The 19,329-nt window shown below is 36.9% G+C and overlaps 1 protein-coding gene across 10 annotated transcripts in view; it reads right to left on the bottom strand.

The window, feature by feature from the left end:
- HELZ (helicase with zinc finger) overlaps window positions 1-19,329 on the bottom strand; it is a 160,590-nt gene continuing 141,261 nt past the window's right edge. For all 10 annotated transcript variants that reach the window (XM_088138282.1, XM_088138276.1, XM_088138278.1 and 7 more), the window contains 2 exons: window positions 8,606-8,858; window positions 1-6,529 (listed from right to left, as the gene is read on the bottom strand). In XM_088138282.1, coding sequence (XP_087994408.1) covers window positions 6,198-6,529; window positions 8,606-8,858 — 585 coding nt within the window. In that variant the 3' untranslated portion in view covers window positions 1-6,197. The remainder of the gene's footprint in view (window positions 6,530-8,605; window positions 8,859-19,329) is intronic.

Genomic DNA, 19,329 nt, shown 5'->3' with positions numbered 1-19,329 from the left:
GTATGATTTGTTTGCTTTTGATCTGTTGTGAAGTGCGAGCCTACCCATCATGGCTTAGTACTGAATATCGACCCAAGCCTCTCTGGTGTGTTTAACAAACATCATATTTCTGGTTTAACAGAAATGAGTAAGTGCAGTCTGTGTAAAGGCTGACACTGAAGAAACTGCACATGTTGACTAAGGTTTATTGTTATACAGGTAGGTTGCAATTCGTGAGAGTTTGAATAATACGATATTCGATTTAGTGCAAATTGTAAATTGATGCCAGGTTGCATTTAATGCAACCTAAAATTCAGTTAATGCAAGGTGAGTGCATGCTGTTGCGGTTTTAGATGCTGCTAATCTTCATGTGTGCCAAGTGGAGAAAAGGAAGATTCCGTCAGAGGAAAACAGTACAAGTTTAAAAAAGAAGAGGCTTATTATTACAAATAATAGAGCAAAAATCTGATGTAATTGAACATAAACGTGGTCGTAACAATGATAAAATAAGACAAGATTTTGGAATGCCTTGAATCTCCAGTAGAATTTGTTTTGCTTTTATTTTGCTTTGTAAAATTACTCCATGACTCTGTTAACCATAAATTATATTTTTATCCTTTACTGTAATATTCCATTAATACAACTATAAACATTTATGTTTAAATTTTTTCATTGCCTATTTCCTTCACGCTGGAACCAATTACCGTATTTTCCATAGAAATATCACTTTGAATAGTGTGAATTCGAATCATGGGACCATTTTGTGGGATTCATCAATGGCACTAATTGACATCGACCTCTATTTAATCTGAGGTAAACATGTCAAATACACTGGGGACTCAGTGAAATATCCCTGGACACTCAACAGTGACAGACTGCAAAGGGGTAAAGAGCAGGGGGAGTTTGGGGAGGGGGAAAATGTTGCTTTAAAAAGATGCAAATAGATTTATGCTAATATGCCACGTGGTGTTACACCACAGTGTCTTTCAGCATGAGCAAATGTGATGTGATTATACCTTGGTCTAGAAGTAGCTCTTTTCTACACAAACATGGATAGTTAAGTAGGTAATTAATGTAGTGTCCCAATAAGGGTGGTAAATACCCGCAGCAAAGCCAAATAGAATAAAAACACAATATTCAGACTTGCATGAGACAATAAACAAAAGGCCTATTTAGACAGGAAGAGTAAGCAGGACTTAATACTATTAATTATTAATTAATATCATTACATTATTTATTATTTATTATTGATATTGATATAATTAATTATTAGTGGAAATAATACTATTTACATTAGTATGGATGGGATATGAGGCAAATTTACCATTCTCGTTACATATTACTCCAATCTACCCATACTCATTTTTCCTTCCTAATTAATTGTCATTTGGATCACCTTACAAAGTAACTCTACTAACGCTGCAGCACTGTGCCTGGTAACGTTTTTTTCACCATGTCTCAAATGCAGACACACTTTCTTACATATACACTACTAGGATTAAAACAGTTAACACAAAGGGTAACAAATTCACATTTTATTTAATTAAAAATATTTCTGGAGTCTTCAGGATCAGGAATTTGTAGCCGTACAAAGACTCGAGCTGCAAATCTGCAGGGAGAATAGATTTCTTCAGCAAATATTGCAATTCCATATACTGACAAATGTATCAAGCCATACTAGCTCCTGCAGCTTAGGTGCAATAAACTTAGTTTGGCTGATGGTTAACACTGATCATCTGCTTAGAGCAGAGGTGGCTATCCATGGACATGCAAACCCTAGGACCTTTTCTTGTAATTCCCCCGCCCCAGCAGCTGAATGATGGAACAATCTCCACTGGAAATAAATAAAATAAAAAGAATGGTTTAAGGAATTGATAGACTTAATGTACTTTGAACACACACACACACAAAACAGGGAGGGAGGGAGAGGTGAGAAACCTGCCTCTGGTGATGTTTCCACTTTAAACACTATGGTCCTCAGTGGGCAAAACCAAGGGCAATTCTATTTTACAAAACTATTGCCTGCCCCTGTGCCCTTGAAAATTCAAGTTTTGTTTTTTTTTTAAACAGAAGCTGGCTTGGATGAGTATTCCTGAAATACTATATATACTCACGTATAAACCCATCCGCGGATAAGCCGACACTCAAATTTTTAACCAAAACACCATGAAAAACACACCATTTGCAGATAAGCAAAACCTCAAAATTTTCATGTTTTAATTTTCACAGTTGGCTTATCCATGGGTAATCCACAGATTATCCATTTTTCAATATATTTGATTAAAAATTTGAGGGTCAGCTTACCCACAGGTGGGCTTATCTGCAAGTATATATGGGACGTTCAGGTGCTTTTAAAAAGTATTACCATATATACTTGCAGATAAGACCATCTGTGGATAAACCAAACCCAATTTTGGGGCTGTATTTTGACACCTAAAACTCTTGACTTATTCATGAGAACATACGATAAGTATGTTCTCAAACCTATGACATTTTATTCAACGCAGACATTTTCTCTGCTCACTGACATTCTAAATACTCTTTGCCTTTAATTTTGAAGCTTTATAACTCAGGGTCACTTTTCACACAGCTCTGAAAGACAGGCTTAGGTGTAGCAAACAACTAAAATTAAAATGGCATGATTATCCTGGGAACCCCTGTGTGCTTCTGCTCTGTCATCCCCAGCAAGTACTTATCACGACACTTCAGGCTGAATAGACACACATGCGCTCAGGAGCTGAGGCTGGGATCCCCTAAGGAACAGGCAGGAATGCTCCCATGCCTGCAGTGCACGGTGTGGGCCTTTTAAAAATGCCCTTTCATATAAAGTAGAAGCCATAGAGAATGGCCATCTGCTGGGACTCTCAATCGGTGACATTTCAAAACACGACTCTTTCTATTTTACTGAAATTTTATAAGTAAACCATAGGTCCTCTTTACGCTGGAAAATAGACCCAAAGTCACTGAGAGTAGATTGACTGGAATGGGTATCAGATGTACCCTCAGATACAGCCAAGGATTATAACATCAACAGCTAATAAATAAAATAACTTCTGAACATGGAACCTACACACCCACACCCAGAAGGTTGAGAATTCAGAGTTACAAATAAATGCTGAGAAGTTGTCTTCAAGAACCATTTAACTTTAAGCTTCAAGTCATAGTAAGCAGTTTTCAGTTTCGTATTTCTGAATTTACAGGACTGGATACTTCCTGCAAAATGAATCCTTCATCTAGAAGAAATGTACTTATTATTCTAACTAGCTTTTCAATTGTAATGTCAACCAACATGGTTCATATATCAAACTTTAGCAGCTTTTTTCTTTATGTAGTACCAAGTATAAGAGAATTACATTTTTTAACTTTACTAATCTATTCTAACATTCTGTGTGATATATGACATGCTCCTAAAGTAGTTGTTTGTTCCCACAGTGATAAAGTAATTGTGAAATGAAATAATGAAGAAAACCTTCTTTGAAGTGGGAGAAAAGAGGGATTTATAAAAAGTATATAATTTGAATAAGAATCAGAGACGTAAATATAGAATAGCTCCAACAATATGTTCTTAATAATCAGGATAATCAGATGTTACAATAATTGATTACATGTATGCCTTTTATTACTGTAATGGTATAATTCACTGATCTGAAAAATCAAGGTCCATCATGCCTAAAGTCAGTGAGAATGTTGTGATCTGCTTTTAAAGTAAAATTTCTCCAATATTAGCATAACAAACCAGCAGTCTGAACACAGAATATAAGAATTTTTCTATGATCCAATGTAAATGGGAACTGAATTGCGAAAACATGGAGCTTTTGTGCACTTGCAAAACTCTTTTTTTTTTAAATTGCTAACACCACAATACTGATGTATTTGGTGATAGAAAATTCAGAAACCACCTTCCTGGGGATCCGCATATATGCCACATCTTATTGCAATCTATAACCTATTAACTCCACATTAACTCTTGAGAAAAGCTATGATATAGATTAAACAGACTGAAGACTACACCTTCTTCCTAACTTCACTAACTCACAGATCAAAGTAATTGACCAAGCAGTGTTGATTGGTTTAAGTTTCAGACCAGGTGAACAGAATAGTAAGACTATTAAGTGTGAGAATTTGAAATCTCTGAAGTTAGAGTGCTAGATTGAAAGTGAATGTATTTGAGCTATAAGCAAACCACGACTATAGCTTTCTACATGCTACTAAGAATTCTTCATTAGGTCAAATTGTCCTCAACAATTTTTATCAGTAGTAATCAGGGCAGGACTGAGAATCAACAGAAATAACTTCAGATATTTAAGTGGGACTAATAAAATCCTGGTTTATATAACCTGAGGACAGCATGAGCTGACTAACTGAATGCTAACACCCTGAATGTGTCCTCAGGGTGCTAAACAAAACTGAGCAGAATCTTCTGCTTTCATTCTGTTTGGTTTTATAACAGCTTTATTTAGCTTTACCCATTTCTGAACCCAGCAGCTATTAAAATATTGCAGCACATTAAGTTAGTATGCATATCTTTTATAGAAAGTTCCTTAATTATCTGAAATCAGCAAGAAAAGTGACACTGATTTCAGTCAAACTGAGATTTCACCATCACAATGTATAAAATCCAACAGGAATGAAGGGACCGAAACAAAAGCAAACATTAGATTCAATACAGCAGCAAATACAGTAGCCCAACAAAACAAAAACACACATCCCAGTAAAGCAAGCCCCGTTTTCAACAGTTATGGGAAGAAACTTTAAAACTTATTGTGTTTTTGAAAATGTTACTTGTGTGTCTTATAGTGGGAACTTAAAATAAATAGTTGATAAAAAATTAATGTCCCTGATCAAAGAGATCTTTTCAAGTGTAAAGAAGGACATGCCTCTGTTGAAGTTAAAAAAGATTTCTTTCAAAAGTATGAACAGTGTACAAGACCAAAACCTTGAAGGTAAATATTACCCTATTTCCCCCCCAAATTTTGTAACATATTGCTGTACAGTCTTGTATAGATTTTTCTTTCAATATATAGTGGCCAAAGGCCTTGGCAGAAGATACAAGAATATAAACAACCACGTCATTCATATTGCTTCCCCACACCTTCCCCACAATTCTTCTCCCCAAGGCTGGGATTAATTTGGATACAGCTTTGGCAAACATAAAAATCTTCTTTAATGATGTTCCTCAAACAAAACAGTTAGCAAAATATTTGAATATTTGTGGATAATTTCACATTTACTGTAAACATCAAATAAGGTACCAAAATATTTTACTGAAAAAAAGAAAAAGAAAAACCCTTAAAGCCACTAGAAAAGTCAGAGGGGAAGAAACCAGATTACAAGCATTTAACGTGCATAGTTGGGAGGGGGATCCAATTCTTTTTCTTAAATTTACTCAATTGGATTTTTTAAATAGCTATTAAACTACCAAGCACCCAATGTAGCAATTTTTATCGTTTCATGATTTCTGTTTAAAAACCTATTAAATTAATCCCTCCAACAAGCTGAATGAGTAGCTTGTCCAAAAATAAAACATGTATTTTTCATCTTTAGGTTGATCACTATTTTTTTGTTTAATCGCAAAGGAGTGGTATCTGGGTCTGCAGCAAAGGCCTTCACTTCGTCCTACAAAGGAAATTACTATTACCACATTGTACAGATTCTAAAACTATAAAAGTCTTAGAATGCAGCATCCCTTCACAGAAAGCTGATAAAACTGGATGTAAATATAAGATGCTGCATCTTTATTTAAAAAAAAAAATAAACAATTTAAGCAGACATAACATACATTTGTACATTAACTGGCCATTTCTGGTACAGAAACCCAGCACAGTATGCTAAATGTTATTGAATAAATGTAAATGCTACTTACATTTTTAAATACAATTTAGACAACTTTTTTTTAAAATGTTTATATATTTTTTAAAGTTGCACAGTTAACTTTTCAGCTGCTAGCTTTAATGCAACACATAGATAAAGTTACATAATTTTTAAAAGTTTTTTTCTAGGGATTTTTTCCAAACTTCTGACCCACATCAAAAAGAAAGTAAAATAGTGGAATATAATTTAAAAAGAATTAGCTTCAAGTCTAGCAGCAAAGCCATTAAACCAAGATATATTTACTAGTATAAACAAAGAGAAACGATGGTGCCTGCAGGAGCAGCCCCAGCTATCTTAAATCTACTCACAGAAATAAAAATTAAAATGTCTCTACAAAAATAGTCTGATTATTTAAAATAGGAGTAGAAGCCATTGCTACCTGATGAACTACCTAGGCTAAGTTCCTGAAACAGAGACAAGGGGTCGCTATTCTTTTTTGCCTGCTCTGGAGGGGGTCTGGGCTTTGGAGGAGCCCTCAGAGCACTTGCGTAGGACATGGCAGGTTTGTTCAACCCAGCACTGGGCTGGCTGTTGCTGCTGGACTCCACAATCTGCTTGTTGGGCATGAGGGGTGGGAACTGGCCAAGATGTTGGAGCACACTGTAGTTAAAAGAACTGGACAATGGGATGTTTTCAACCTTCATCTGTTCCTCGGGGGATTTGATAGTCTTCGGAGGAACTAAAAAAAAAAGAACATCATCATCATCATCGCCATTTTAACTTAATGATGGTCACAAACAGACTGGAAAGCTACTTCTCGGGTTTCCCTTCCAGAAGCCGTAAAAGGAGCATTACTTAAAAGCTAAATAAAGTCTGCAGGAATTTGTCAACTGCTTCCAGTCCTGTAAGACATTTTAATTTGAAAGGATTTTGACTATCTTTATAAAACCAATTAAAATTGTTCTTCAATTGGTTTTATAAAGGCAGCCAAAATACTTTACAAATAAACTGTACTTTAAGGTCAAGGTTAAAAACATATTGTTGGTGTACTCTAACCATGCACAATCAGAACGAGCATACAAGGAATCACAGCATCTCTTTCAGACCTTTGTGGGCTTTGTGACACAAACAACATCTCCCCATGGAAAGGCCCCAAACCTTGGAAAGAAAATCCCTGACAATATGGGGATGTATTGTTTAAGGGTGAAGAACTACTCTGAAACATATCTTGCAGTCTGACTGACTCATATTGAATTATATTCGAGTAAAAGGTTGCAGCCTTAAGCTCCCTTCTTTATACTAATAGCTCCCTTAAAATATGGCCCATTAAGTGCAAGAAGGTGTTAAAGGAAGCCATGGCTGGTTTAGAAAAAAATAAAATGCTCCTCTACATAATGCTGCTCTTTTTGAAGGAATGCAGCAGCACAGACAGTTCTGAATGCCCCTAGGATGGCATGTATAACTCCTCTGTTACGCAAGCTGCATTGGTTGCCAGTTTGCTTCTCAGTCCAATTCAAGGTGTTGGTTATTACCTTTAGAGCCCTTGATGGCACAGGACCAGGTTATCTGAGGAGCCTCACCTGTTATATCCGCCCACCCCACTTGGTCCAGCAGAAGGGGCATGTTGTGGACCCTATCAGTCAAGGAATTTCAGCTGGCAGGGTCTAGGAAGAGGGCCTTTTCTGCCCTGGCCTCTGCCCTGTGGAACAGCTTGCCACCTGAGGTGTGGGCCGCCCCCATTCTCCTGGCCTTCTGAAAAAGTGTGAAAACATGGCTATGCCAGATGGCCTGGGGGCCTGATGGGGGCTCACATTGTTGGAATTGGCTGGTGTGATGATTGATCCTGCTCCCCCCATCATCTTGAATTGTATATAGTATTTTTATATAGAATTGTTATTAATTTTAATATGGATATTTATGTTTTTATTGTTTTTACTGTTTTAGATTTTAATTGTGAGTTGCCTAGAGTCACCCTCTGGGAAAGATGGGTAGTATATAAATTTAATAAATAAAATACAAACTTGCCAAATCTGTTGAGAACAATGATTTAAGGACTAGAAATTTACCAGAAGGCAATAACAATCTGAATGATCACTCATTCTATTTTTAAAACCCAAGGTGATGAAATTTCAGAAGGCAGCAACCACTTAAGAAGATGACATTCAATGTCTCAAATGAGTTTTGTAAAATTTCAGTCTCATTTGGAATTCAATCTACTGGTTCAAAAGTCCTCTTTGTTGTTTCAGCTTAAAATGAAAATTCATGATTAAAATTTCCACCAGCTGAGGAAAAAATCCCTATGGAAGATACATAAGCTTTCTTGCTCCTATGTAGCTTTGTTCAGATTATCGTAAGGCAAGCAAAACCTATTATTTCAGTTCTTTATGCTCTTTTCAAAATGTTATCTGCCATCTACAGTACTATTTAGAAAAGAAAAAAAATCTATACGGAGCACAGCTGAAGAAATTGTGCTTTCCTCTTATATCTGAATATGGAAAAGAGCTGTTTGGTCAAACCAGAGTTAATTCACAAATCAGTATCTTAAATCTTGATTCAGCAAAGGTTTGACTAAATCAGCTCGTCAATTAGTGGGGGGAGAGTAGAAGTCTGTTTATGTCACTGCCTTTTTAAAAATATCTCAGTGAATAATTGGCAGACTATCCTGGGAAAGTCAAATTGATAGTGTACGGTGTTTGTGATGTTGTACTGGGAGTAACAGATAAAAAATCTGCAAGGTATGGATGCAGAGGAAGGGAAATATTAATCTAAGTCATGTGAGTTGGTTTAAAAGGACAAGAAAGTGCCACACACTCACCTAACTGTTCTCTTGGTGGGATTGCTCTGTTGGATCCATTGCATGGAATGTTCTGATATGGGGCTGATGAAGTAGAGTTGACCCACCATTCAGGGGGTGAATAATTGAAAGCGGATGGGTTACTCTGGTCCTGAAGCTCTTGACACTGTCCAAGATTATCTGGAGGAGTATTTAAACCTTCAGAACAAGCCTGGGTTGAACTAGATGACATTCTTCTTTGGTACAATGGCCTGCCAGGTCCTCTTGGTTCATACTGCATAAAAGAAAACAATCACTTGCACCTATGTCTGTGTTAAATGTCCCACCTGATTGTCAACAGGTACATTCTGAAATTGCCTTCAAAATAACATGTATATTTTACTTGGCGTGATTTTACTCACTAACACAAGGAAATCCTATTCTTAACATTCACTATCCCAATATGAGAATATGAAGATAAACAAACACTGCATTCAAGTTTCTTTTTATATATCTATGTAACAGGATTAAATCACCTTTTAAAATGTCAGACCCAGCTTCTTTCAAAACAGTTAATTGTATATTACACAGCAATACTGACTTTTCTGTTTATAAGTCCCTTTTGGTTCCTAATTTTTCACTCTGAACTTTTAGTTATTGTTTGTTGGCTACATCTAAGTTTGTCTTCTACAAAATTTCCTCTACAGGGCAATTATACGAAGTATTTGCCAGTTGTAATTTTGTCCTCCTCTGGCACTACTGACTCATCTATATTGGTTTAATTCATCCCCTGAAAATAATTTTTAGGTAGTCCATAATACACAGTCTACATAAACCTGTTTTGCAATACTTTTTATGTTTATACTGAGCTTTTCAGGTTTTTTTAACTGTTGCTCTGTTCTACCAGAGGCAAAGCAAATAAGATAAAGAAAAGAAAAGAAATATGGAGGCGGGGCGGGGGGAGGAAAGTAAACTTGTATTCAGAAACTACAGATGTAATCTAGGGTCACAAAAAGCTCTGCATGTGCACAGAACCATCATGTGATATGCAAAATACTATTTTTTACCTTCATGTGCTTGTTGATTAACCTGAATATTTTAATGGTTTACAGGTCAGTACTTAATGAATACAACCAGGAATTAACAAAACCATTATGCAAATTACACTTAAAAGAGCAACTATTCATAACTTCATTATTTTAAGACTATCAAAACTACAGAAAGTTGAATAGGTTATAAAACAAAAACATAGACCCATATTACTTGGAAACGAAGACACAAACTCAATTGATGCCACTTTTTGAAGGTGATTTTTCTCTGTGGATGAGGTAAGAACTGAGAAAACATTGATGTTTATTAATATATAGAAAAACAAATGAGTATGGCTCTTCACTTTACTAATCATTTTTTCAGTAGGCTTGGCTGGATATCCCATACAGAAAATATACCATTAACAGAATGGTGTTGGAACATATGGAAGCAGCAGCAAGCAGAGGCTTATCTGGATAAGTAGGCATCTTGGTGATTTATAATAAATTAGAAAGAATTTCTCCAGTTGTTTAATGGTGGTAGTAACAAAACAACTCCCCATCACTATCACCAAATTACATGACTGAAAGGAAGAAAGTGGAGTATCCAGGATTAAACTGCGATGTGTGAGAATGTGGAGCTTCACACACTTCCTGGGTTTAGAATCCCAAAAGTTAGAGTTTCTTTTGCACCAGGCTTTAATTAGTAGATCCCAGGATTCAAGGGAAAAAAATAATATATATTTTTTAAGGAAATAGTCAATAGTTCTAATACTTAGCCCTGCTTCTAATACAGAAGGCATATCCCTAGTGGATTTCTCCCAGTAGTGTTCTCTCTTATTCACTAAGCATCAAATATCTGTTTCAAAGATGCAGCACTGCAACCTATTATACAAGCATTGGTGATGCTACAATTAGAATAAGACCTGTTATGAGTATTTTCTTCTCTGGATCCATTTGGAAAGCAAATATGTAATGGCTTCAGGGATTAGTGACTGTGGTCTAGAGAACAGATTTCCTGACATTTTGCTAGCAACTGTGACTGGCATCTTCACAGGCAAAAGGATCTACTGCACAGGCAACTCAACAGGACTGACTGGGCTCCTCCCTCTATAGCCAGGTGTCCTGAGTTCTGATTGACCTTTAGTTGAACTGGCTTCCAATTGGTACAGGTTGGTGAGGTCTGGTCTCTGATTGGTTCTTTGTTTGTGCCCAATCCTGATTGGTGGTGTTGGTTCCTGATTGAACCAATTGTAATAGTTGCTTGCTAATTAGGCTATACAGCACTTTCTTTCCCAGGATTGTGAGCTCTTTGACAAGACTGAATCCAAAACACTACAGTTCTCTTGTTAAACTTACCAAATGACATTTTCTCATTCTTGGAAGTTATTAAATGTTCATGTTTTACATCATTTCTCAAAATGGCTATTACTTTCTCTATCAATCCAAGGTCAGATGTAGATGTACTCATATTTAATAGAGCATATCATAAAAATATTCAGCTATTATTAAATAAAATTATCTGTCCTCACACTAAACCAAAACTTTGCAATGCTGCAATATGTTCAAACAATTGTCATAATGGATTGTCATAGTCCTTTCACGATTTTATTGTCAGCTTGAAGCACTAGAAAACTCAAGGACATACGCCACCTTCACCGCATATTGTGTGATAGAAAGTGAATATACTTGTCCCCATCTTACTGGTATGTAACAGTTTACTTCAAAGATGTAAATTAACAGAAGAATCCTAAATTGAAGTCAGAACATTCTAACAAAATATAGCCTTGTCAATGACACAAGGACAGGATGGAAACGATGAAGCAGCAGTATTCACTGCCCATCTACTGCACCCAGTTGGAGGAATCATATTTAGGCAACACCCTGTTGGTTTACACCAGTGTCTCTCAAACTTTCTGCAGAGACCCCTAAGCAAACATTTGGAAAACAGGGGGACCACCCAATTAAACTCCTTTCCCAATAGCTTGATATTTAAACATCATCAAAATTCACATTTGTTAGGAAGATAATGATTATACCTGCATTTGTGTCTGCCTTTCTATTCTCTTCATTTTTAAATGCTTTTAAAAAGCATTTGTACAAAAATACTAATCCAAAATTAAGTTTAATATCTATACAAATTCAGTGCTTGCTGCTCTTACCAAAAAAAACATTCCCCCCCCCCAAGCTCAAGGACAGACATTTGGCAATACTGCTGTATGCCGATGACACATCAATGCTCTTGCTTACACAGAAGTTTGTGGGCCTTAGCAGAATTCTGCAAGGAGGACGGGCTTACAATTATTTACTCCAAGACTATGGTTTTCTCAGGAAAACCTAGTCGCCATAAACATCAATGGCAAACAGGAATTACAGGTAGTCCTTATTTAGCAACTGCCTTGGAGAGTGACCATTTGCAAATATGACAGTAATAAATGGTAATAAAAAGTCATTTTATGACCAATGCATGCATTTAGGACAACAAAAGCCTTCAGTGTGAAAATGATTAAGGTCTGATCAGTTTCAGGCAGCAGCTGCCAGCTGGCCTTGTTCTAATCAACTAATTAAGGTTGCAGAGCTGAGCTTGTTAACTTGCCATGAGCACTTTTTAGGGAAGCACTGTGCTGGGGAGAAAAGCAGCTCAGGAAGAGGTAACTTGTCTCTCCACCCTATGAGGGGGCAAAAAAAGGGTGAAAAAATGGGTCAGGCATGGGACACTGCATGAGAGAATTTGTCTGAATGAGATGGCAGCAACCAGCAATCTCTGCAGTCTCTCTCTCTGTCACATGGTTCACTTAGTGACCATGCTGCTTAGTGACCATTTTGCTGGAACCAACTGCAGTTACTAAATGTGAATTACCTGCAACAAAATATAACAAGTTCCAGCTTTTAAACATCTTGCAGCAAATTTTCAAACACCTAGAAGGTGGCAGGAAGAAGCTAGAGTCATTTCTGTCAAAGCCAATAATAGTGCCAAGGCAATCCTGGGCTTATTTTACTTTAAGGGTGGTAAGATGCATACCTGCTGCCATTAAGCTGCTCAAAGCTAAATCTATATCCTAAATGCTGCACAGCCCACAGATATGTATCTACAATGATTAAAAGCCTCTGGATGCTGTTCAATCTAAGTTTTTATGAGCACTCTTCCAGGTCCCATGTTGCATCCCAAATGTTCTAATTCACATGGAAACAGGAATGACCCCACTGGAGGTAAGAGTGTATGTTTGCCAACTCTCTTATTGGCTCTATTTTCTGAAGGCCCATTAGCTGCACTAATTCTTCTTGATGACTCTGCATCAAAATGGAAAAATCTCAGCTGAACTATGTCACTGTAGCCTTTCTAGCCACTCTTTGCTACCTCAGCAAACCCTAGAGAAAGCAAAAGCTGAGATCCACCAAAGAGTTACTGCATATCAGACAGACCTGAGTGCTACAGACAACCTACAAGGGTGGTTCCTTCCTGGAAACCTTTCAGGCCTGCAAACTACCTGGTCAATCTGATTTGTTCAGCACACTGATATTGTATCAGCATTCTGATAAAAGGATTTTCCCAACTTAGAACAGCCAGTTATGAAAGCTGGTAAATAGGCAGTTGGGGTGAGGATTCCTTAGAACTCATTCCAGAGACTATAGATCTATCAGAATGAATTTCCTGTCTCCAGCTATTTTTCCTCTGTGTTCCATCCAAAATTGTGTTCAGGAGAGCCCTGACATTCCACGGATGGTTTCCAAGTGTCTAAAACATTGTAGACACTTTTGGGGACAGGGAACTTTCTTCTGAAGTCTTATTTATATCAATTTATTTTACAAACCAAGCCGTTATTTCTATTTTTCAAATGTATCCATGCTACTAACTTCTCCCTTATCTCTAATAATGAGGAAAAAATCCAGAAGAACTTGAATCTTTTTTGAAATCATAATCTTTGTATGACTAGACTGTCTTCCTAAGTAAGTCTTTGGCAGAATAGGCATATTCGTGCATATTACAGATGCCTTCTAATTCTGAAATCCTAGATGACTGGCATTTATGAAACTTCACAACTGAAGGTTTTTTGAAAGTATTTTAACAGATACTTTAATTTCCCACATACTTATAAAGGATGCATATCCCACATAATTTAAAGCAGCAGCATTTTTTTTTTAAATGAAGTTTTTTCTTTGTGGTGGAAGTTCAGGAAACTACTTTGTCACTGCTTGCTTTTCTGAATTCATATCACTGTATGTGTCCCAGTTCACTAAATTCCCATATTAAACTAAACTCCCATGTTAAACACAGTTGGAGTTGTTTGTAAAACTATCTTACTCTATATATTTTTCTCTAGAGAATGTGGCTCATCACAGCATGACAGAGTTAAGACTTCCCAGACCAAAGCTTTTGCCAACCAACTGACTTGAGTTTATAAAATTACTCTGGTTGTCTCCATGACCTGACTGCTCCCTTTACAAGTCCCTTGCATAGGGGTTCTGATGTAGAGAATACTCAATCTGAAATTTAAAAATGTACAGCAAACAAAGGATCCTAATTTCTAACAATTTAATTTCTATTTAAATTCCAAGCCTTGTCTAATTCCCTCCAGAACAGTAACTGATACAGTAGCCCACTGAGGGGATATTTAGATATTCTCAAATGAAGAAGGGAAAACTTATGCCATTTCTCTTCCAGATCAGCCCTAGTTTTCACATGGCTTCCCTTGCATGAAAAACAGCCCCCTCCCCCGGCATCTACCAATCTATTAGCTTCAAAGGGGGCTTGTATGCCCTCAAGTCAATGAAAATGCAGCTTAGCTAGGCCTGGGTGATACCAACCACCCCGAAACAGGAAGTCTGTATACTTGCTACCCAGAAACAGAAAGCTCATCCATCTTGACTGGTAGGGGTTTCTTTCTATGCTTGCCCAGAGTTTTCAGTGAGGAGTTGATAAATGAGAAAGCATGGAAGCTAACCTTGAGATGATAATGCCGTGAATCTGCCAGGTTCATGGTTGAACAGAAAAATTAAACAGGTTTGCTGGTAGAAGGTCAAACTTCTTAATCAGAAAAAAGAATATTTTGTGATTTATAATTCTTTTCTACCTTTCAATTCATGGCAACTGTCTGCTTTAAATTCCCTTGTGAATGCTATTAAAAGCCTTGGGAATGAACTACTCAGCAGAGGGAAATGATAGAGTAAAAAAATACAGAAATATAAAATTTCCCCATTACATTGTGTTAGATTTTATTCATGCTACTATAGCTTTAAGAAGGAAAGCCTCTTCCCATCTTTTGAAAACCATCTTGGATTTTTAAAAAGAGACAAACCTACCTTCCTATTTTCTTCCCTTTTATTCCTCTACTCTTGAATTTCCCTTCCTTCTTTCTTTTTCACTGTTAATCAAATGCATCCTCAACTTTACTGGAACTTTCTCCTGGCACCAAAGAGATTCTCTGAGATGATGTTCAAATAAGATTGTCCTTTAACTTGACCACAAGTATATACTGTTTGAAATTCTTCTTGTTTACTTTCCTCAAGGCTTTTGTTAATTGCCTATAACTGAATAAGTACCGTGAATGATATCTAGCACTGCTCTTAACTGCTGTTAATAGTTCAATCTCCTGACACTAAAGCGCATCAAGATGCTGTCTCTATGACTGTTTCTATAACTTCCTCTTCTTTGTCTGCATTGTCCTATTGTGATTAAAGCTTATCTACGCCCCAAAAATTTATTCAAAAGCTTGTATCAAAATGCTGTAAAGCAGTAAAGACATAGCAAGGCAAAGAGTACTAAGCTTCTGCTAATTCTGGAATTTAAAAATAAAAGTACTGTTGCCTTTTGCCCTGCCTGAAAGTGCTGCTAATTTTCTTAACAGAGTTCAGTAGATGCTTTCAGAATAGAAGGCAAGCATTTGGATCACTTTCACTCCCATCAAAATCTGTTTAGATTATTGACATCCCCTTCAGCTCACCCTCAGGCCGGGATACAGAACTGAGATCACATTGATCATTCTTATGGATGACCTGGGGCTGGACCAAGATGGGAGAATGCAAGTCTTTTGGTCCTTCTTGATCTCTCAGCTGCCTTCAGTACCAAAACTTCATGTTTGTGATCTACATTTTAAGCAGGTCGTCTTCCACCACCAGTGTCTATGCTACACTAAAGACATGGCTTCCAAAAGTAGAGAAGGAGAAATAACTCACTGGTCCCTTGATATAAGATGGATTGTTACGACTGTGTTATTTCATGAAACAAAATAGCACAGCAGATGTGTGTTGATGGTTAACAGGTATTGTAAAGTTGGTATCAGAACAGATATTCAGATTAATTAAGCCATGCTATTTTCTAATATTTATAGTTCTGTAGTGGAAAATTAGTAAAAGCTAATCAATTCTATTCTTTCCTCAGAGTTACCCATTTGAATAATACATTTATTTGAAACATTTCATCTTGAAAATGCTGGTATAGATGAATAAAAAAACAAAGCTTAACTTTGTCTTTCCCTTTAAAAAGTGACTCTCCACAGATTCTGCTAAAAAAAGTCTTGAATTTTAGAAGAAAACAAAAGAAAAAGCTATAAAAGATCTGTAGCATTTCCATTACTATTTTCAGAGTCCCACTAAACATAAATCAAAGATTTGTTGGATGGTTGTTCCAAAGTCTGTTGAACACTAATTTCCTGATCTCCAGCTGTGTTTTTGAAAAAACATAAAATTAACAGCGCTTACAGTAGTTATTTTGTTCCTTTGCCCAGTTTACTACTAACTTCTCTTTCCCATTTTTGGCAAATGTTGGGTACCCCACTGATGGGTAAAAAACAGAGATGTAAGGTTCATATATAAGCAGCTATAATTCTTAACAAAACAGAGATTCTCAAGAGAGATGACTCAATATTCACAGATATCACTGTGGTTCCGACAATGGCAACAATCAACACAATTATTAATCTTGCCTCTACATGGTCTCTACTGTATATACCAACAACAGAATGAACCTGAGCAACTTTTCTGCACATGTAATGCCTAACACTTCAATACTCAAGTCACATGTCTTGTTCAACTCAATATGAGTTAAGCAGCTGTATAATTTGTGGAGTATGTCAAACTTTTCACCACTAAAAACTCAGCTGTATAAGCTTATCAGTGACTTCAAATTACATTTCCTTTTTCCCCTTGTTCCTTTTTCCTATTGTAAGCCTACATGAAATTATTATCTTTCATTTTTATCTGGGAGTATTTTTGAATTAAAGTAATGGAGAAAGGAGAACAGCAAAATGCAATTCTATTGCATAAGCAGACATCTGCTCAAATATCTGATGCGGGATCTAAACGTATACCCTATCCCCAGGTGGTGAGTTCTGCTCACAAGAGGACATACAGTATCATCTCCACTGTGATTGCATTTGAAGTATGGGGAGGAAAATAGAAGGAGCCATCATCTAACCCCAATTTATTTGTTTGTTTACTCTATCAATGTCCAAATGGACTCATGATGGCATGCAATAAAGCAAAAGAAAATTAATAGTAATATAAAAATATTAAAAATACTAATATTTAAAACCTTTAAACCATATCATAAATGGCCTCTGCCCATCCAATAAAATCAAGCAGGCAGGCTTGCTCCAACTCCCTTCACACAGGGACTGTCATCTACAGGGTTGAGCCTTCTCTGTAGCAGCCCTCCTTCTTTGGAAGTTTCCTCCCAAAATTAGACTAACCCACACCCTGTTGATATGTTTATGAAGATTCTCAGTCATCCAGGTGGAATTGTCTGGAGGTTGAGTCATGGCAACTGGACTTCTTTTCTTTTCCTTTTTGGTTAGAGACATTTCGCTACTTGTCCAAGCAGCTTCTTCACACCCTGCTCAGTTTTAGAACAGCAATAAATCCTTCACTCTTTAAGAAAGCCCTGGGAGGGGATGTAATGTAAGTTGGGAACCCCCATCCTGGGTTGTGTTTGGATATTTATTGGTCCTTTGCAATCACAGCATTCTTCTTCCTTTTTTTTTTTTTTTTTTGCTCCTCTTTCTATTATGGTTAGTTTTGCTAGTTTTGTAATTTTGTTTTATTGTTTTAATCTTATTGTAAGAATGGAATGAAAGGCACTCAAGAGTCCTGCTGGATTGGAGCAGCATATACACCCCAGAAAACAAAGAAAAAATAAGTATATTGATGGTAGATATTAAATTAATGCCCATCTGAATAGTTCTGTCATTTTTTCTAAAAGTCAGTAATGGAGCCACCTGGATTTCTGGTGGGAGACTGATCCTCAGGATAGGTGCCATTCACAAAAAGCAAGACTTTCTCTCTTTCCCTCAGATTTAATATGGGGGAAGAACACCAAGCTTTACGTCTTCAAAAAACTCTAATTAAAAGAGATGAGACCCACTCTCCGCTCCCCTTAAGTCTTCATTTAAGAATCTGTCTTCTGCCACCACCTAAGCATTTGTTTGGTAATGTAAATACCATTTTTGCCCCATTTGGGCCTAAAGCTCAAAGAAACCAAACCCAGTCCTTCTCTTTGTGATTCCTGGTGGGCACTTGAGCTGAATTTCCCATGACCTCCTCCTGCTCATTCTTTCTTTGATAATCAAGAATCTGCTCACCTTGAAGCCAGGGTTCTTTTGGATCCAGACCTTCCCCTGGATACAAAGTAAGTTTTCAAGAAGTTAGTGAAGCTGTTCTATTTGGCTGGTAGTTCCATCAGCCAGCATACATCGACCCTAAGATAGCTACAATGCTTGGGATGTGGCAAAAGACACAAATTGAAAAGAGGAACTCAATGACCAAGTCAAATATATGAGCAAGGGGCAGACAAGCAGCCACCAAGATGTCATCTGGAAACACAGCATGAGTGAATCTGGATAACCAGATTAAGTGCATATATAGGAGTGAAAAAATAAAAAGCAGAGCCAGAAATCAGTTGGTCTTCTTTGGCTATACACCTAGCAGGGGAGGTCTCAGTCTTTAAGAAAGTTGGAATCCTTTCCCTAACTTGGATGAAAATAGACAGACAGACAAAATATAATTATGGAGGTAGATACTTTGGTACCCTGAATTTCTGGACATCCTGGGGAAGTCTCCAAAGAGAGTGAAGAAAATGACTGTCAGTGGCATTCTACAAAAGCCTATCTATACTTCATCAAAAAATAAAACATACTGCTATAATATTTGAGTAATGCTACAATTCTTAAGATATCTGCAAGCCCCTGAACAACCATTAAAAAGGACTGACATACATTACTTTCATGAAGAACTGCACCTTTAAATCTAACCTGGCCCAGAGAAAGTTCTATTTTACCTGTGCTTTATGAAACAGCCAAATAGAAATGCTTCCAGGATATGTTTAATTATGTGTAATAGCTACCAAGAATAGTGTTCTATCTACACTTGATGTTCCAACTCAAAGTGATGTAGGTTATATTACATGTCCACATGGAAGTCAACTTTTGCTCTTGAGGGACCGATTAAAGTGATGTATCATGCTGTTTTACTGATTTGTTTTGGTTTACATAAGATTTACTGCATAATTAACAAACCCAACCTGTAATGATCAAAACCAGAAACAATGTTACTTGAATAGACTTCTCCCATAACAGGAATTCCCCTCCACTCATGCCCTGCAACTCCAGGTATGTTACCAATACCTCTTTTGGGGGCTGCAAGGGAGAAGGAAAAATTAATCTACCAACAGTATCTATTTTGCTGATGGAAAAGTACTATTTTTAAAAAGTTATGGGTTTCTTTGAGGGGGGTGTCTTTTTGTTT

The sequence above is a fragment of the Python bivittatus genome, unplaced genomic scaffold (assembly GCF_059951505.1).
Source record: "Python bivittatus isolate LINGU-HERP-01145 unplaced genomic scaffold, Pbiv_v1 ctg000220_np1212, whole genome shotgun sequence".
In the NCBI taxonomy this organism is placed as follows: Eukaryota; Metazoa; Chordata; class Lepidosauria; order Squamata; family Pythonidae; genus Python; species Python bivittatus.
This window is presented reverse-complemented; position numbering and strand designations above follow the sequence as displayed.